Source organism: Cupressus sempervirens, chromosome 11, assembly GCF_028749045.1.
Source record: "Cupressus sempervirens isolate cs-2001-9-10 chromosome 11, ASM2874904v1, whole genome shotgun sequence".
Classification (NCBI taxonomy): Eukaryota; Viridiplantae; Streptophyta; class Pinopsida; order Cupressales; family Cupressaceae; genus Cupressus; species Cupressus sempervirens.
Window position 1 is genome coordinate 520,939,883 of NC_143128.1, and position 19,563 is coordinate 520,959,445.

Genomic DNA, 19,563 nt, shown 5'->3' on the forward strand with positions numbered 1-19,563 from the left:
CAAGAAGTACCATCGAGGCATAAATGCAACCCATTGGTAGGAAAGAGGGCACCATAGCACAAAGAAACCCAAAACTAGAGCAAGAGAGATTCCAATCCCAATAGAAGTGTATGTGGGAGAGGCAGAAACAAGGTGCTCCACAATGGGAATAGGAACCTTGAAAAGAGGCACAACCACAAATGGCTCAACATGAGAGTAACCAACAGTGCCACTAGCTGACAAATAACCCAACATAGGGTAAAAGAGAGAGTCATCACAAAAAAGCCATTGTTTGAAATGCACTAAGGAGAGTAAGAGTTGTTGCTTGGAGTCATTCTATTTTTTAATTTCTTTTGCACAAATAATAAGTTCATTACAAGCACTTGTTTTATCTATTTGACTTCTTCAAAATCCTCCCATCAAATCTTATTCGTCCATTTCTTGAAGAAATATCAAATTTCTCATGTTTAAGAAAAACTTCTTCACCCTTTGACATTTCTCAAAACAATTTTGATCATTCAAATTCTTGCAATCTTGGTTCCCCTTAAGCGCACACACACAATAACTGGAGGCTTCTCATTCCCTCAATCTTCTCAACCATTGCCTATAATAGATCTCTTCAATTAGCCTAAAATCTTGATCAATCATCCCTCGAACATTACCATCCAATACAATTACCTCTTAGACAAACATCTATTGGAACACAATCACAAATTTTGTGTACACAAGTTGTGGGTGAAGTACTGCTTGTTTCATTTCATCCTTTGTTCAATTGATTTTCTTAAATGAGGTGCAAATTAGGCATGAAATATGGCTTGAATTTCATTGAGCACGTCCTTGTTTAGAGTTTTGCATCTTGATTCGTCAGAATTTATGTGGAAAGGTTTTTTAAGTTTCATGGATGCATATGTTAAAAAAAAACATTATTTGAGTGATATATGGACTTTTTCATTATTTTTCAATAAGATTTCAAGAAATTTGGGGAAGCTTACCCTAGTAGTTCCTATTTTAATGTTTGTAGTTGGAAAGTCTTACAATCCAAATAGAATATTTAGGATTAGTTTTCTTACATTTTGACAGAAAAACTAAATTAATGTACGTTCCCCAACCATTATTTTTTTCCAACATTAAGAAAGCAGTAGATAAATCTCTTCACAATAACTAGAGGTGAGCCCTACTTAATAATAAATATGCTTTAAAACCAATCTCTTTTTATTCTACAATGTTGTATTGATTAAACAAACACTTTCGAATCTTTGTATTGTTGTGACATTTGAGAATGTTATAAATATGTTATTAAGTTTTTGTTTTATTAAGTGACAAAACACTACAAGAGTCATTTAATGTACATTGGAGCATTTGGTTGTATGCAAATATCTAAGAAACAATAATTTGTAGTTATTTAAAAATATTCCCAAAGCTCGAAATAAAGGGAATTGAAACTTGTTATGTAAAAATGAGAGCAATTTGCAAACCTAGATTTTCATGAAACCTTATTATTCGCATTTTGAAGTTGATTAGAATTCTTCAATAATACTCAAAACCTATCCATATATTCACAACACCTACATTGAATATTAAATATTATTAAAAAAATAATTTAACAAGGTTGCAATTCATACAAAATAATGTAAAAACATAAAGAATAATAAACTTTCACAATGATATACAAAATGCTAAATTTATTTTATAGTTTTACAAAATACTATTTCTAACCAATTTATGCTAAACAATTTCTTCTTATCTCTTATTTTACAATGTAAACTTCATTTAAATTTACATTTCATTGATGTTAAGGATAAGAATGTTTGCACAAGATTTTAATGATGTTTTGTGTTCTATTCCTAATTACTTTAATACATAATTATGTTTATACACTCTATCCTAAAAAATATAATACTTTGATATATCAAACAAGACACTGTGTTGTATTGATTATATCAATATCATGCTTGAGATATTATCAAGTTCTATTGATTACCCCATTGCGAACAAGGAATTTTTTTATGCCTCTTTCTTTCATAGGTAAAAGTGAATGATATACCAACTCGATGTTCATCTTGCGAGTTAGAATAAATGAACATTTATATTGTAATAATAACCACTTAAATTATGTGGTTATTTAATTCACCAATACCTTCAATTTTCATACAAATAGAATCTCCTGGAACAAGATGTCGTGGTGGGTTGAATCCAGATCCAACACCTAAATAAAATAGTTGTTATTTTAATGTACAAATCATTCTAATGGACACTTGTTAATCAATCTTTCAAAAGAAATACAAATTTCCTCCCAAAAATTATTTAAAACAAGCTTCTTTTATAATTAAATGGTGAATACACCACAATTGGCATAAAGTATTTTAAGAAATGAGCAACACCATTACTATATAATATGACGTGAATTGATATTCTTCTCTTAAAACCACATGGCTCCTTTTAAAAATGTGTATTGTTTTACTAAACAAAGGAGACAAAATGGAAATAATATGGTTACACCGAAAGAATATTGTCACTTATTTGAAGACACTAGATTGTGCAAAGATTTAAAAAGTATACAAAAATGTTTTAAAATACCTCTTGAAGAGTTTCTAAAATGTTATATATGAATGTAGTAGTATCCAACAAGATGTTTATTCATCAAGGAGTTCTATCTAGATTGGAACTTACATGGTTATTGTTCAAATGATAACTTTATCTATTTCAAACACAACTACAAACTTTGGTGAATGCACTTGAAATTCCATATAAAATCTTTTAAGAACCCCATCCCATATTGAAAGAACTAATGAAAAAGCATTGTTAAAGGTATAAACTAATCAGAACTGAAATATACTCATGATATAAACATCAGGGTATTAAGTATACTAAGCTTTTGAAGATTCATACAATACTTTCAAGGAATTGATCCAACACATCAACAAGTTGGTAACCTTAAATATAAATGGTCCAATCTATCAATTTATACCATATATTGGGACTTGGGAAGTTTAACATGCTATATTTTTTCTTGGATTTGAACTCAACAGAGAAGTTTGACGAAGACTCATTTTTAAAAAACTTTTTAGATTTAGAAAATTGATTTCAACATTTATTTATTTATTAATATTTTTCCACTTTTCTAGTTTTTCCGCACTCAACTATTTGAAATATTCTCTGACATTGCCTTATCTCACAACTCAAGAAATATTGATGTTCCAAACATTATGGTTTGTAGCATGAGGAATACACCTAGCATTAGCTACTACATTGACCCCTTCGCAAATGAGCTTAGGTCCTATGTATTGTTGATGACCAAATAATCTGTTGTTGGACCTTTCTTTTGCAATGGGTTAGCCTCCTTATTTCTCGGATGTTATTAATATATAAAACATGCTCAATATTCTTGAGCGACAGTGCTTTCGACACCACTTCCAGGACACCACAACTAAGCAGTCCCTTCTTGACTCCCTGGTCAAGCTGACTATCCTCTATGGCTCTACTATTTGGGGCCCCTCCCTTTTGGAGTCTAACTGGGCCTCTGTTGAGAGTCCAAACTCTATTCCTTCTGCGCATTATCAGATATCACTGGTCCAGACTGCACAACATCGTTCTGGCAGGGTTTGGTGCTCACCATTTCATATTGGGGACCATCTTTGATTTAGTTTGGCTTCTTCACCAGCTTCGTAGCTTCGTTGACTCCTCTAACGGTCGTCACAGAGATTCCTACTTGGCTTAATATTCTTCAATGGAGGTTGCGAGTTCGAACTCTGGTCACAAGTCTCATTGTTGGTACACTCAAGCCTCTGTCCTCTTGGGCTCGATTGGTATTAGTTTGGATCGTCTTCCCTGCCTTTCAGTTTTCTCTAAGGGCCTGTTTGGTGAGCGGAATAGGAATACGTATTCTGGAATACGTATTCCAAAAATTGTGAATTCCTTGTTTGGATGCACCAAAACAGGATTGGAATACGAAGCAAAAATGGAATACGTATTCCATTTTTGGCCCAAAAATGGGGTTTTGCAATTCCACCAAAATAGGTGGTATTGGAATACGTATTCCTATTCCATTTTTATTTATTTTAGAAAACATAAATTTTCAGGTCCGCGAATTCCCATCAAATATTGGCTGAACCAAACGGAGAACAGGAATACGTTCTATTCCAGAATACGTATTCCAGAATATGTATTCCAGAATACGTATTCCTATTCCACTCACCAAACGGACCCTAAATGCTCAAGCCCATCCTCTTCCACCTCAGCGGGATTTGAATGAGCATGTTAGACTTGACATCTATAGACAGTATATTATCACGACTTGGAGGAATCCCCCAGGTGGGCTCCATCCATGTATGGCCTTTTATGTTCAGCACTTCCTTGAAATCCAAGACAGGATCATCTTACGCCTCTGGTACCTCCTCGTTGGACTCACGCTCTTCACATCTCGTTGGGATTCTTTAGAGTGGGATCTCACCGGCTACGTATTCAGGCTAATCACTAGATCGGCAGGGAGAACAAGATTTGTTGGCTTTGTCACCTCGAGGAAGTTGAGACCGAGTCTCACTTTATTTTTCATTGTCCCATTTACTATGACATTTGAGGGAGATTCCATTGTTTGTTCAGAGAGTGTCGATCTCTTCCGTCATTTTTTAGATATATTGACCAACACTACGTTGCACTCTACCTTCAGGAGACCATGTGGCTTCACGAGCACACTAAACAACTCCAGCTTTGCTCAACATCGACTCCTATGTAGCTCATCACCTCTTTCTTCTATCCTACGATTCTTACCCAAGGATTGAAGTGGCATCTTTGCACTATCTTGGTTCACACCAGATCTATGAGACCCTGCAGAGACTGCACTTGGCAACGTCCCTCTAGTAGACCTCAGACGCAACCTTCCAAAGTACCTGATTGCTCTAATGTCCACCTTTCCATTATGGACTACTTCTCACATGTGAGGAGTTCTTAGTTGTTGTTATTCCTTTTCATGGTTCTTTTGTTGTTTTGCTTTCACGTTCTTTCTACGAAAACCGTTTGGTGCTTCCCTTTGCTGGTGTTTGCCCTTTGTATTGTTTCTAGTCCCTTACACCCTCGTTGGTCTCCTGGTGGACATTAATAAATTTATCTTATCTTATCAACATAATTATGACTAATAACATCAATAGTCTTATCACGTTAAAAGATGAAAAACTATGCTTCATGACCATAATATAATAGGTTCAAATGTTATTACATATTTACATCCTACAACAATAGAAACAATTATAGAACTTAATACATGCAACATTCACCAAAGGCATCTATCCTTGCTTTGGCTCTCTGCTTGGACCAAAGATTTTGATTCATGTTAATAATCTTCTACAAATCACTAGCAGTTAATCGCACCACATTTGAATACTCCCACCTTCAATCTTTGAAATGACCAATACTTCATCATTCAATCTACCAAACCTACACTTCTATTACATTGTTCATGTTCTTGTTGGATTGGCTAACCACATCAACGTTGAAACATTCAATTTTATGCTCTCTTTGTTAGGATGGTGAATTGTTGTTGATAGTTCCACAAACTTCACCATTCACTGTCATCTCATATGCTAGCCTATATTTCACCTTCTATTGTCGATCTTTTGTCATTTGTCAAAGACCTTAGCTCAAGTCCATCATCATTTCCTCGCTAAATGTGTCCTTAGACCTGTCAAGGGCCAAGAGATTAAGACTCTTTTAACTTGGAATTCATTGAGTGAACACTTCTCTAAATTCCAACAACATAATTGAGGTTGGGTGTCAACCATCCACCTTGGCTTGTACCTCTAACCTTTCTCCATTATATCTAATAAACATTGTTGTGAAACCTTAAAATACTAAAGCCAAGTCCTTGAGTGTTAGGAATTGAATGAGTATCAACTACTAGTACCAACTTCTGTATCCAACCTTATGTGTAAGTACAAGTCTGCCAAATTGCTACATCCATTGTGTCAGAGTTCTCATGCCTCGTGTCTTTGACGACATAAAAGTATGAGTTTGTCTACCTCCCAAAACTCATATTGCATTTATTAGGGTTTGCCCAAATCCCTTACTTCTAGACATCTTCAAATGACTTAAATTCTTCCCAAAAGACAATTAAGATCCTTAGCAAAAAGTGAAGTCATAAAGAAAATGGAAAAACTTTTTTCTTGCAAAATATTGATACTCGCAACATGACAAGCAACAAAACTAAAAACCAAAAATATTTTTAGTTGTAGGCTTTACTCTTAATTGAGATGCTCCTCTCAAACACGTTCGATAAGTGAAATGTTCCACAAGTTTCACTTATGAATCATTTCACAAGTCTAGAAATGAGATCGCATTAGCTAATTTTGAATCTTTCAGTTAAGGTTTTCATCTACAATCCTAACCTTTCAACATACCAAACACTCCATGGATTATTTTCCTCTTTACCTCTTTGTCAATAGAAATCAATAACCATGTTGGTTCTCATGTTTCTTTTCATCCATTTGACCTACCAATCTTGATGTGTCCTACAAATTGAATGCATGTCTCCTTGTACACTTTTCTCTCATTCATGATAATTGTAAATATCAACAATATGGGACAAATATCTATACCTCTTCTAAGGACAATCTTATAAGCATTGGCTGGAAATTTCCCCAATAGCCTACAAAAGTTTATTTTCTTCCATTTTAGTTTGTAGATGTTATGAGTGGGAACCTCTCCTTTCTCATATGTTCCACACACATATCTTTAACCTGCAATTATTCCTCTTTCATGTGTATCAACATAACACTATGTTTGGTAGCACTTATCTCAATACTAACTCTGGGTGCTACCCAAAACAACTGCACAAAACCATTGTTTTTGTGGGAAATACTGCCATAGTTGTCCAATGATTTTTTTACAAAACAAAACCCTAAGACGAAGAACACCAATCATGATTTTTTTCAGAAAAAAAAAATCAAAAGACCTAGAAATGAGTTTTAAGGATAAAAATTTAAAATTTAAAAAAAAAAACATGATTTTTGAGGAGAACAATTGATCAAAAACCAAACACAAAATCCAAGACAAATCAAAATACAAAATTCATTTTTTAGGAAATACGTTAAAACCCTTGTACAAAATGATTTTCCAAGGCAAAAAATGGCACAAAATGCATAGTAACATTTTTTTATCTACAAAAATAATAGAAGCCTCCCACAATAGTTTGAAGGAATTTTTTGTAGAAACCGACAATATAATTTTCTAGAACAAAAGTACTAAAACCCACCCACTAATTTTTTAGGAAAAAAAATAGAAAACCCAAAGTAATTTTTTTTATAGGCAACCTTATAAACTCTGAAAAAACAAAATCCTATGCAAACAAGCAATTTCACGAATTGCACAGGATTATAAAACCCAATAGAATGTGATTTTTAGGACAAAAACCTGTAGAAACTTCGCACTACAAAAAATAGGTCGTTGCAAAAATTGAAACAACCCATCACAAAAAGCTTCACGTGACCAAACACCAAACTTTACATATTAAAATACCTATAAAATAACTAAACTTTATCGTACAATGAAGGAAGTGAACACTTTGAACAAAAAACATGTGAAAGCAACATAATAGCACATGCAACCCACATAACCCTTAGACCTAGACTTGCTTTCCTACCATGTTATAAAACTTGATAGTTTGATATTAAACAATGGAGACAACACTCCATACATAGAAAAGTACAAGACGTTGTTTACAAATGAATCAATTGTTAACTAAATACAAAGATGAAAATGAGAAACATTACAACAAGTATGTGATAGATTCGCCCTTTTGACACATCAAGACTCTATTGGTTTTCCCACTTGCATTGTAGACTATAGTTACCTTGAAAAAAATTTCCAAAATGTAGAAGTGCCAATGTTGACAATTCAACCACTTTTTCCTTCAACATCCGTAACTCCCTTCTGATGCAATTATCCAAACAAAATCTCTTCTACTTCTTTTTGTCATGTTTATGTTTGAAAGCTTGCACTTCCTATAGAAGCTTGCGAAGCTATGAAAATTTCTAGCTTGAAAATATACTTTGGCGAAGCCCAATCCATAATATTCTTAAGCTTCTTGAGGTCCATTTTCAAGCCTTCTAAGACAACAAAACCAAAATATACTCTCATTTTATATAACTACATTTTTTCATATTTGCCATTATTTTTCCTTCTTTTATCCTCTATAATACTTATGGAAAGTGTAGAAAATTCTCTTCCTTTATCATACAAAAAATCAAAATATCAACTAGATGTAGTATTACAAACTTTCCAAAAACACTTTTTGTAAATATTTCATCAACCACAAGAAGGTTCTTTGGGAATTCATTAACTCAAATGGCATCACCAACCACTTGCACAAACCATCATCTGTTTTAAACAATGTCTTCCGTTTATCTCCCCTCAAAATTCTTATCTGATGGTAAATATTCTTCAAATCGATCTTTGTAATGTACTTCACTCAAATAGTCCATCATATCATCAATTCATGGTTAGCACAAATCTATACTTGATTGCAATATTTTTTATGGCTCTAGAGTTGGAACATATTTGCAATATCTGTCTTTCTTTCATGTGACTATCAATGGTAAAACTGTTAGTGTAATAACATTGAGCAACGTAACTGTCTATCAGTTACAGCTGGTTATAATTATGGAGTTACCAAACTGCAATACCAATACCTCATGTATAAAAATGAAGCACATTGATCGAATAGAAATCAAGCTTTTATCTCCTTTATTTGGTATCAAGCCTAAAAATGAATCAAACGCCTTTTATGTGCTGGATCAGATTCTTGAAACCATTTTGGTATCTGCAACGAGATGTTGCTTTGGCGGTTGGTGTATTGATCAGCCTACTGTTCTGTATTTGTGCATTGATCATGAGTAATAGTTTGTTTGAACAATGAAGTGAGGTGAATGCAGAAACTGTGATAATGGCAGTAGCAAAATATTCATAATAAAATGCAAGCCAAACGTACTCTCCCTATCAACAAATGTTTTGTCAATATCTCTATCATTTGGTATATAAGTTACCACCTAACCACTGCACGAAGTGTTACTGTTTGAGAACGCAGCTTGCATGTAAAAGCCAGTCTTGGAAATCTGAGTGAATTGATTGTGAAGAGAGACGGTTGTTGCAGAAAAGAATTCAGCTGAAGTCAGTAAAATGGAGTGAAGCCTCTGTGGAAGCCTGTGAAACTGTACAAGGAGATCTGCAGAAGCTAGTGAAGGTCCGCATAATCAAACATTGAGCAACCTGTGTGAGGAGTGAAACAAAACTATTCCCAGTTTGGTTTGCATTGCAGAGTTTTTTTTCTGTTAAGTGGTCTGATTATATTATATTGAGAATAAGTCAAGTCATCCCAAAGGTAAAGTAGTCTATTTTGGTGTTCAAATTTGTGTGCCCAATAAGTCTGAAGAGAAATGACATAATAGAATCCATGTGAGTTTGAAATTGGTTAAGGAATCAATATGGTTAGTTGGATGGTCTTTTAGAGCAGGGAAAACCATTTTTTATAGGTTTTTGAATTTCTTTTTAAGCCAATGATGAAGCTACTTAATGGTTGAGTATTTGACATGATATTCTTTTCGAGAATTTTACAGATTTGATATTCACTTGACATTTCATTATTTTGAAGGGATGGAGATTCCATTAGGAAAATATCCAGGTTTCAATTTTCATACATGGAAAATAAGAGCACAAATGCAACTGATGAATAAGAATATACGGGGAATGGTAGGCGGAAAAGAAAAATCATCTACAGATACAAATAAATTATTGGAGTGGAATAGCAGGGATGATAAAGCAAAGACCATTATTGGTCTTGCTCTTGTAGATTCAACGGTTCATCATGTAGATTTAGATAAATCGTCTACAGACATTTGGGATAATTTATATTGGATCTTTGGAACCAAAGCTGTCAATGCAAAGTTTTCCTACTTCAATTGTCTAGATTCAAAATGGAAAATGGAATCACAATGTCAAACCATATAAGTAATTTGAGGTCTCTCATTAGACAACTTGCAGCAGTTAAGGCTCTCATTGATGATGATGATGCTAAGGCCATCTTGCTAAATAGCTTATCTTCAAAATATAGTAATGTTGTCTTTACACTTAGCCAAATCACTTCACAGAATTTAGAGGACATGATTTCAGTCCTTCTGACAGAAGAAAAGAGGATAAAGAAAGTTATAGAAGAAGACCATATAATAGACAAGGCATTTAGCTCACAAAGTACTAAAAAATGGTCAAACAAAAACAAGAGAGACAATAAATGCTTTTCTTGTAAGAAAAAGAGTCACACAACACTGATTTGCATAGCTAGAGCTAGTGATGTTCTTAAAGGAAAACTGAAAGAACAATCTGACGAAGAGGGAAATGTTGCTTGCATTGAAGATGCAGATACATCAGATGATGGGAAAATTGTTAATAATTCTCCTATCAATCCCAATTTTGCCCTTTGAACCTTCATATATGGAGGTTGGCGGCATAGGAGGATGGAGGAATTTCCATCATCTCAAGTCAGCTTGTTGCTTTGGAGAGTGCTTTGCATGAGAAACATTTTTGCCATTTTTGGTTTTATGCATTGTTTTGCTTTCCGATGCTGACAAATGTAAAGAATACATGTTTTGTAAAGCTTCATTTTGAAGACAGTTTTGGGACTTGATATTGTGCTCAGTATGGATTGTTGTGCTTCAGAGTAGATAATCGAGAAATATACCCTTTCACAGTCACTAGACAATGATAGAGATCTGTCGCATCCTTTCAGGATCATTGTAGAACAATTCACGACTTTGTGGTTTAAGAACACAGCTCGAAGCTACACCTTTCTAAGGGTCACTAGACAACTGGATGGAACCTTTCTTGTTTCAGGGTGTACTACTTCATAAAATCATTTTCTCAAAATATGTATTCACATTATGTACTCAACATGTTTTTCTACATAGCCCTTAAGGGGGGGTCCCTAAGGTGATTTTTTGATGTTTTTAGGATCAATGTATTAGGGGGGAGGGGGGGGGGCGCAGGGGGCGAATGATGTAATTGTCTATCAATTACAACTGGTTATAATTATACAGTTTACTAAACTGCAATACGAATACCCCATTTATAAAAATGAAGCACATTGATCGAATAGAAATCAAGCTTTTATCTCCTTTAAAAATGCATGTACTTAACTTTCTTTGATTAAACTTTTATATATCAACTTCTGCACTTGTCTATTCTCCATTGGAATCATCTTGTATGGAGACTTGTTTGGAAAACTAGCCCCTAGGATTAAGCCCATAAAATGATTGATGCTTCTTATTGTTGGTAATTCATCGAGCAACTCAATTCAATATTTTTTTTGAAATCTCATAGAAAATCTCTTACACTTCCATTCTAATTGCTTTCTTCTCTATTGTCTTGATCTATATAGGCTTAGGAATAAAGAAATTACATGCTTTGTCTTTCTTCAAGTCCTTCAAGAATCATTTTCCAATCACAAATTTTTTTTTTTTGGATTCTTCGCCACTTCTTTTGTATCTTTCAATTGACTTAAGGTGGACACTTTCCACCTTCCTTTATTTCATAACAATTGGTTTCGCCATCAACAATGACTTCTTGATCATATTGCCAAGATCTGCCAAATATAATTGGATAAGATTACATGGTACTCACTTATAATTTCTCTATGAAAATTCACAAGACATTGCCCTCTTGCTAATAATTGGTGTTGTTTTTGCAACAATGACACTTTGTTGGGACTTGAATGCTTCATTTTCTTCAATTATAACTTTTCTACCATCTCCTCTAACACAAATTTATTCACACGACAACAGTCTATGATGATCTAGCAACTTTTACCTCCAAACTTACATTTGCTCTATACCAAATTTCTTCTTTGTATCGATTCTTCCTTCTCTTGCTCTAGTTTAAACAATGTTCTTCTTATCATTAAAGACACTCCATCTTCTAAATTTTCTCCATGCTTGGGTGAAGCCACCTTTCCTCTTCACCTCGGGCAATGTAAACTCCTACCATTTTTCCTTTATTACCACAATATTGTATTTGTGGATATTAAAATGCCATGCACACCACTTCCCCAAATTGGTAATACGCATCAATGAAACCTTTGGGCCTTCTCATTTTTAAGTTTCCTCTCTCTACAATAGTCAGCCAGACTTTTAGAATAAATTCCCCTTCCTCTAGTTCCTTGTGTGTATGAAATTATTAAAGAGGTACCAATCTCTTTTTGTTTCATGGATTGCCTCTCCCACCACTTGATTCTCCTCTACCACCAGAATTCATTTGTCCTCTTGCATTGCATGGTTGTTTTTATTTTACTTTTCTTCTACCTCTAAGGCATATTGGCAGTTTGTAATACACCCTCTAATAATGAGTTTAATAATTGATATCTCTATTTGTGATAAGCATTTAATAAAATAATTAAGTGATTGTTCAAGGTATATATATATAACTGAAATGAATAACTGATTTTACTAATTAATCAATAAATCACCATGTTTTGATTAGAAACTAATCAAGTAATTAAATAATATTATTAATAATGACAAAATTAGCATTATTAATATTTGAATAACAAAATATAATGAGGATATCTAAGTTAAACTAATTAATAAAGTTACGAATAAAGTCATGAACTAAGTAAATCAATAATAATAATGCTGAACATGTCAATCATCACATATCAAACAACACGGCCCTTTGCACAAGAGTACATAAGATATAAAGAACAAAAAGATAAAACAATAACCAAAAAACAAGAAGAATAAAATGGGACGATGTTTAAACAGCACAAACTTGAAGTTAGAAGTAATTTCTGCCATTGTGTTAGTAAATTTCAGCACACATACATAGTATTTAAAATGGTCAAGACATTAAGGAAATAACGTGGGAAGTGGAGCAACATGTAAAATAAAGGAATGGATCTTCTTTCTCATACAAAGGTACGTAACTTCATATTTATTTGGCTTTACGCAATTATAAGATTCTTTTTTATGAATAAGAGTATTTTGATTATAATAATTTATTTAATGTATTAATGTTGTGTTGGCTAAAAGTTTTGTAAGCCACTGTGACCACAACTTACAAAATGGGAACTTTAGGCAACAGTGGAGTGAGATAAATCTCTCCACTCAGCAATAGGGGAGGCTCCCTTCTTACCGTAGGTGGCTACAACAAAGACCTAACTGGAATTGATAAAGGGATGGTTCACTGAATCAATTCCTCTATTTTTAAGAATGATTTACTATTACAAACTACTACTTGCAATTAAACAAAAGGAATGTATTGCTACAATAATACTGATGGCTTAAGTATCAACGTAAGAACGACCTTAAGACAACAGTTATAATTGACTTATGTGGTTGATAGCAAAGACCCAAAGTCTCCTACAAGCAATCTTCTTGAAACAAATGGGCAAACAACTAACAAAGCTCAAAGTCTTTGTTCAACTATCCAAATATGAAATAATATACTAAGGAATCAAGCTCAAAGTCTTCAAATCTTCGTACTTGCTGCCATTAATAAACTAGATTAATCTCGTTCAAGAAAGCTCAAAGTCTTCCAAAAACACCAAACATTCAAATGCCTTAAAAAGATAAGTAAAAAAGATGAATGAATCAAAGTAACACAAGAAACAATGATCAATTCCAAGAATCTCAACACAAAGTTTGGGAAAAACTTGCTTCTTTATTCACTTTAGAGATTTGCAACAAGAAATACAAAGCCTTCAAGTTACAAGCCCAACCTTCTACAATAAAGCAAAAGATGATTATTTACAATGAACTCTCTCCTTTATATAGGAAAAATGAAGAGAGAAAGGTGGAGGAAAAAGTGGAACAACCTCAACCACCAATACTTATCCTAACTAACTACTTTGACTTTATTCAAAGTTGCATACCTAATGTAATTGCAACTTAACTACATGAGTTGATTGCACAGGTATATGTTATCTTGTGCTTACAACAAAGATGCTCTTTACGTGTAGCTTTCCAATCACTAATCTACTCAAAGCATGTAAAATTTGATTTGGAGTTTTCACATGGTATCAACCAACTCTCCAAACTTTCATAGGGACTCTCATACAACTGCAACATCTGGTTCACCAATGTGTTGTAAAATCATGATAACTTTCCTAAGTGTGCTTGCGGCCCCAGATGTTCCCTTGTTAGAATCCTCCACTTGATTATGTAAATTCTTCAATAAAAACTTACAATTTACAAATGTCTCAAGCACACTGATGTTGAAGTCATCCAACTCAAGTTATAGGCTAATAGCTTGTGCAAACTCTGTGAGTATTTCTTGTTCACTTCTTACTCTATTGTCCTCATTGATGATTTCACATGGCAACTCTCTCAAAGCTCCATTGATCTTATCTTCTTCAGTAGATACCATGAGTAATACTGCCTTTATCTCTTCAATGAGCTTTTGGAGAACTTGTTTCTTGTTTTCCATCACATGCATGAAATCATGGTACATTTCAATGGATGTAATGATATTATACTCACATAAGAAGTCTAAATCAACTTCCATCATGTTGTTCTAAGCACCAAGATCCCCGTCTAGTAACTCAAATTGTCAGTTAAGTGATTTCAACATGTCAACGAGTTTAGCAAAGATTTCACTTTCTTTCCTCAACTCCCGATACACTTCTAGAATCACTTGGATTCCCTGTTTTTCAATATTGCTACCCCATTCATCAATAGTATGTGCCTTCTGCTTCTCCCTTTCTGTGCATGCAATTGAAACAGGTTCACTGCATGCAAAAGACCTCTTCATCTCTTCAATGATTCCCAAAAAACAAGCATTCTCTTCTTTGAGTTTCACTTTCTTTGCCCACAATTCATCATTCTTTTAGGAAAGAAAGTTTAACACCTCATGTGCATCTTGTTGATAACTTCGCCTTGTTTGCTTACCAAATTCAACCCTTGTGATTTTGTAATCAGCAAGCTGCATGTCTTCGGTAGATTTCTCCACAATTGGTTCAGCTATATCAACATATTTGATGTGATCATCATCAACCACCACTCGAGAAACTGTTTTAGCTTTGTTATTCTTTGAAACCCTTGGTTTGCTACTTGTCTGTCATCTTCTTCGAGATGAATTTCTTCTTTCTTTCTTTTCTGTGTAACAACGCTCAACCATGGAGGAAGACTAAAAGAAGATGCACTAGTTGAAGCAATAGTTACCATAGTCAACTTAGGATTACCTTGCATTACAGTAGTAACTATAGCTTGCATCTCAATTTGAATAACCACAGGAGGAGTGTTATGTGTGACCTCAGTCATAAATCGTTCAAACTGAGCTGAAGTTACATCGAGCAATGTTGTAGACCGAACAGTGGCAAAAGGAATAGAAAAAGAATACGTATCAAAAACATTTTCAAAATATTATTGATTTTCTTGTGCTTCTAATGTAGGAGCAACTGAGGATACAAGCAATAATAGTGTAATAGTCACAGAATCTTCAAAAGACAAATGCTTAATGGAGAATGCACCCATAACAACAACTAAAGGTGAATCATGAGATTCATCTGATACTGGAGCCAAATCTGGAAGAGAGGTTGCTGCGAGAACTTTCAAAGGATATGATGCAAGAGGTGACGACTCCTTTGATTTCCTCGCTTCATCATCACTTGAGTCAACTTGAATTGATTGAGATTCAATCTATTTTACCTCAAGTAATCTTGAATATTTTCCTCCTTTCATAGACAGCTTAGGAAAAATTTGAAAAGGAGGTTTAAATGTAGATAAGGATGTGGCATCTTTAGCTTTACGCTTTATTTCTGACCTCAAACCAATTGGACTAGAAGGATCAAGATCTTTCCCAAGCTTTATCTTTATGCATTCAAGACCCCTTCTTTTCATCCATCTGTTGGTAGTAGCAAGAATAGACTGGAATCTATCCCAAATGGACATGTTTTCTTTGCATGACCATGTAGGAGGAAGAATGGGTAACTTCTCCACATCATGCTAACAATATTCACAATCCAAAATTTGGTCATCTTCAAAACTAGGAGGAATTGAAGCCAAGTTGAAATCTACAATCTGCTCCACAGTTAACTAGGTATAATCCATACATCGTAGATCCACCGTAGTGCATACATCAATCCAGAGATCTTCTAGACAATGTTTGGGCAAGAACTGCTTCCTCATCTTGTCATGCAATCCCCTCGAATCAAAACAACTCTTGGCTGCAAACTTTTTCAGCATGATCCTTTGGAGTTCAAACTCCATATTTTTGGTCTTAAGCATGTTAATGTTTAGTAGAAGTAATGATGTTATAAACATTTTGTTTATTAAGACATGCAAATCTATAACAGGTTCTTCCAATAATATCTATTGATGTTACTTACATACATACATACATACATACATACATATACATATACATATACATATGTACGTTTGAATGGTTGTCTTAACATATATTATCGGCAAGTAGTATTACCTTCAGATTATCGGTGGATGTCTTAATATGTTTAGATTATTTGCCATCGGGTGTCATGTAGTTTAAACTAACTATCAGTTAGTTGTGCCTCCATACAGCCATGACCCTACGCGGTCAAAGGCCACGTAGAGTCATGACTCTACGGGGCATACCCTTTGCATATCTATATAAACCAAATGCAAATCGATGGGAATGTCATCTATCTACGGCATCAACGATATGCATATTAAACATTGCAGAATACTTTCCAAAATTCTTCTCTGCAATCTAGTTTGGAAGACCATTATTATAATCATTCTACTGTCTATATTATCAGCACTATACAGAGAAGGAGATTCTACATCTAAGCAATTCAAGATCACCATTATTTGAAGAACAACTCTGCACTACAGTTATTTAAGTAAGAGTATTTATTATTATCCATATTTGTTGTAGTAGTTTTATCTATCAGAATCACTAAAGCAAACATGGTATCAGAGCCATTCTGATAAGAAAAGCTATTACTCAAAATTAAAATCTAAAGTCTCAGATTTACAAAAGCTAAATTATATTATTAAATCAAAATGGTGAATCATGTAAGACTAGAAGATAGGCTTGAGGGTGCATCAAATTTTTCATCATGGAAAATTAGAGTCATGATAATATTAAGAGATGGAATTAGAGGAGTATAGTGTAACAAACATATCCATGCCTGAAAAATGATTCAAAGAAAGTAGCATGGAAAAGACACAATAACAAAGCAATAAAAATTATAATAGATTCCGTAAAAGATCATATTCTTCCATCCATATCAAGTCTCAAGACTGCATTTGAGATGTTCTTCACTATAAGAGATACATCTGAAATCAACAACACTAGTAGATTATTAACCCTAAAACAAGATCTACTATATATAAAAATGAAAAATGGAGAATCTATTACATCCTACCTTCTAAGGATTTCTGAATTAAAAGATCAACTTGCAATAATGGAAAATCGAGTTGATGACAAAGAACTCGGCATGATAGCACTAAGAGGTTTTCCTCTATCTTGGGAAACATTTATTCGAGATTTAAGCTCTTGACCCTAACTCCCTAAATTTGACTTACTAAAGAATGAATGCACATAAAAAGAATCAAGACTAGTCTCAAGAGGACTAAGTACAAATCAAGAGGGAGACATTCAAGCACTTCATGTAAATTCAAACAAGAAAAGAAAATTTAAACATAATAGAAGGGAATCTAACAAACCATATAAGCAACATGATTGGTCCAAAGCTAGATGTTTTAAATGTGATAAAATTTGGTCACTCCCATAACTTTTTTCCTGAAAAGAAGAGAATACAAGCAGCCATAGCAAAAATCAAAGGAGAGGAAGTACAGAAAGAAGAAAGAGAAAACTATGCTTTTTACTTAGCACTTTCAAGTGGATTAAACTCAAACCACAACACTTGGATCATTGATAGTGGAGCATCTCGGCACATCACTGGTTTTAAAAACAAATTTGAAACTTTCTCAAAACAATCCTCATAAGAAGTTACCATTGGAGATAACTCTACCCATCCTATCAAAGGCATTGGTTCCTGTTCAATTTACCTAAATTCAAGGATTACTCTCCAACTCAAAAATGTTTTATATGTACCAGGAATAAAGAGAAACCTAGTTTTTATTTCTGGTCTTGTTGATCAAGCAATCAAAATCACTTTCCAAGAGGACAAAGTTCTATCTTGGCCAAAGAACTCTAATATCAAGAAAGCCATTTCCATCGGATTTAGAGATGGAAGTCTATATAAACTTTGTAATAACCAAAACCTAGTAGTCATGAAACTTCAAATTCCACCGAAATTTGGCATAGGAGGCTAGGTCACCTTCACTATCATGCATTATTATCCATAAGAAAAATTGTAAAAGCTTTACCTAGTCTCAGAACTGATCACTTAAGTATTTGCGAAGGATGTGCTTTAGGCAAAAATACTAAGCAATCATTTCCTAAATATGTTCACAAAACAAAATCCATTCTTGAACTAATTCACACTGACCTTTGCGGTCCTATGTTTGTACCTTCTCTTAACGGGTGCTTCTTTTATGTAATTTTTATTGATGATTACTCTAGAAGAACTTGGATCTACTTTCTGAAACAAAAAAATCAGCTAAAGTTTTATCAAAATTCAAAGAGTTCAAAGCCCTAGTTGAAAATCAATTAGGATAGAAAACAAAAGTTCTAAGATCAGACAATGGAGGCGAATACATCTCTGATATTTTAAAAAAAATTTGCATTTTTGTTGGGATTAAGAGGGAGTTTTCTATACCATATAATCCTCAACAGAATGGAGTTGTTGAACGTAAAAACAAATCAGTTGTTGAATCAACTAGAGCAATGATGCACAATCAAAACCTTCATACTTCCTTCTGAGCAAAAGCATCTAACATTGCAGTCTACATTCAAAACAGATGTCCACACTCAGTATTAGAAAACACTGCTCCTGAAGAAGTATTTACAGGCATTAAACCAGATCTAAGTCATTTATGAATATTTGGATGTCCTATTCATATTCACATTCCTAAAGAGAAAAGAACAAAACTAGAACCATCCGGAAAGAAGGGGATACTTATTGGATACAGTGAAACAAGAAAAGGATACAAGGTCTTCATTCTAGGTCAAAGAACAATTGAGATTAGCAGAGATGTGAAATTTGACAAAGATATCACCTTTAAATATTTCTAGAAACAGTGATGAATCCATTACTAAATCTATTCCTGAAGTAGATGAAAATCACCAAGCAAAAATTGAGAGGGAGAATGATATTGAACCATCCTCTTCCACTATGTCTAATCATAAAGATTCTAAAAATGTCAACAATAAAAAGAGGCCACTTTGGGCTAGAAAAATGATAGAAGAAAATCAGGTTGAACCTAATGAGGTGATTCGAGAAAGTAAAAGAACAAGAAATCAATCATGTTATGTTGCACTATTAACTTAACTTATAAAAATTGAACCTTCAAATGTTAAAAAAGCACTTTCAAAACAGTCTTGGAAAGAAACAATGATTGAAGAATATAACTCCATACTAAAAAATGATGTATGGGATGTTGTACCAAAACCTAAAAACAAATCAGTTGTTTCTTCAAAATGGTTGTTTAAAATTAAGCATGC

General features: G+C 33.8%; 1 protein-coding gene across 2 annotated transcripts in view; it reads right to left on the reverse strand.

Annotated features, from left to right (window-relative positions):
• Positions 1-1,861: 1,861 nt before the first annotated feature.
• The window catches only part of LOC149530651 (uncharacterized), a 142,923-nt gene continuing 125,221 nt past the window's right edge, over positions 1,862-19,563 (reverse strand). For both annotated transcript variants that reach the window (XM_089810069.1, XM_089810070.1), the window contains one exon: positions 1,862-2,185. In XM_089810069.1, the coding sequence (XP_089666195.1) occupies positions 2,085-2,185 (101 nt within the window). In that variant the 3' untranslated portion in view covers positions 1,862-2,084. The remainder of the gene's footprint in view (positions 2,186-19,563) is intronic.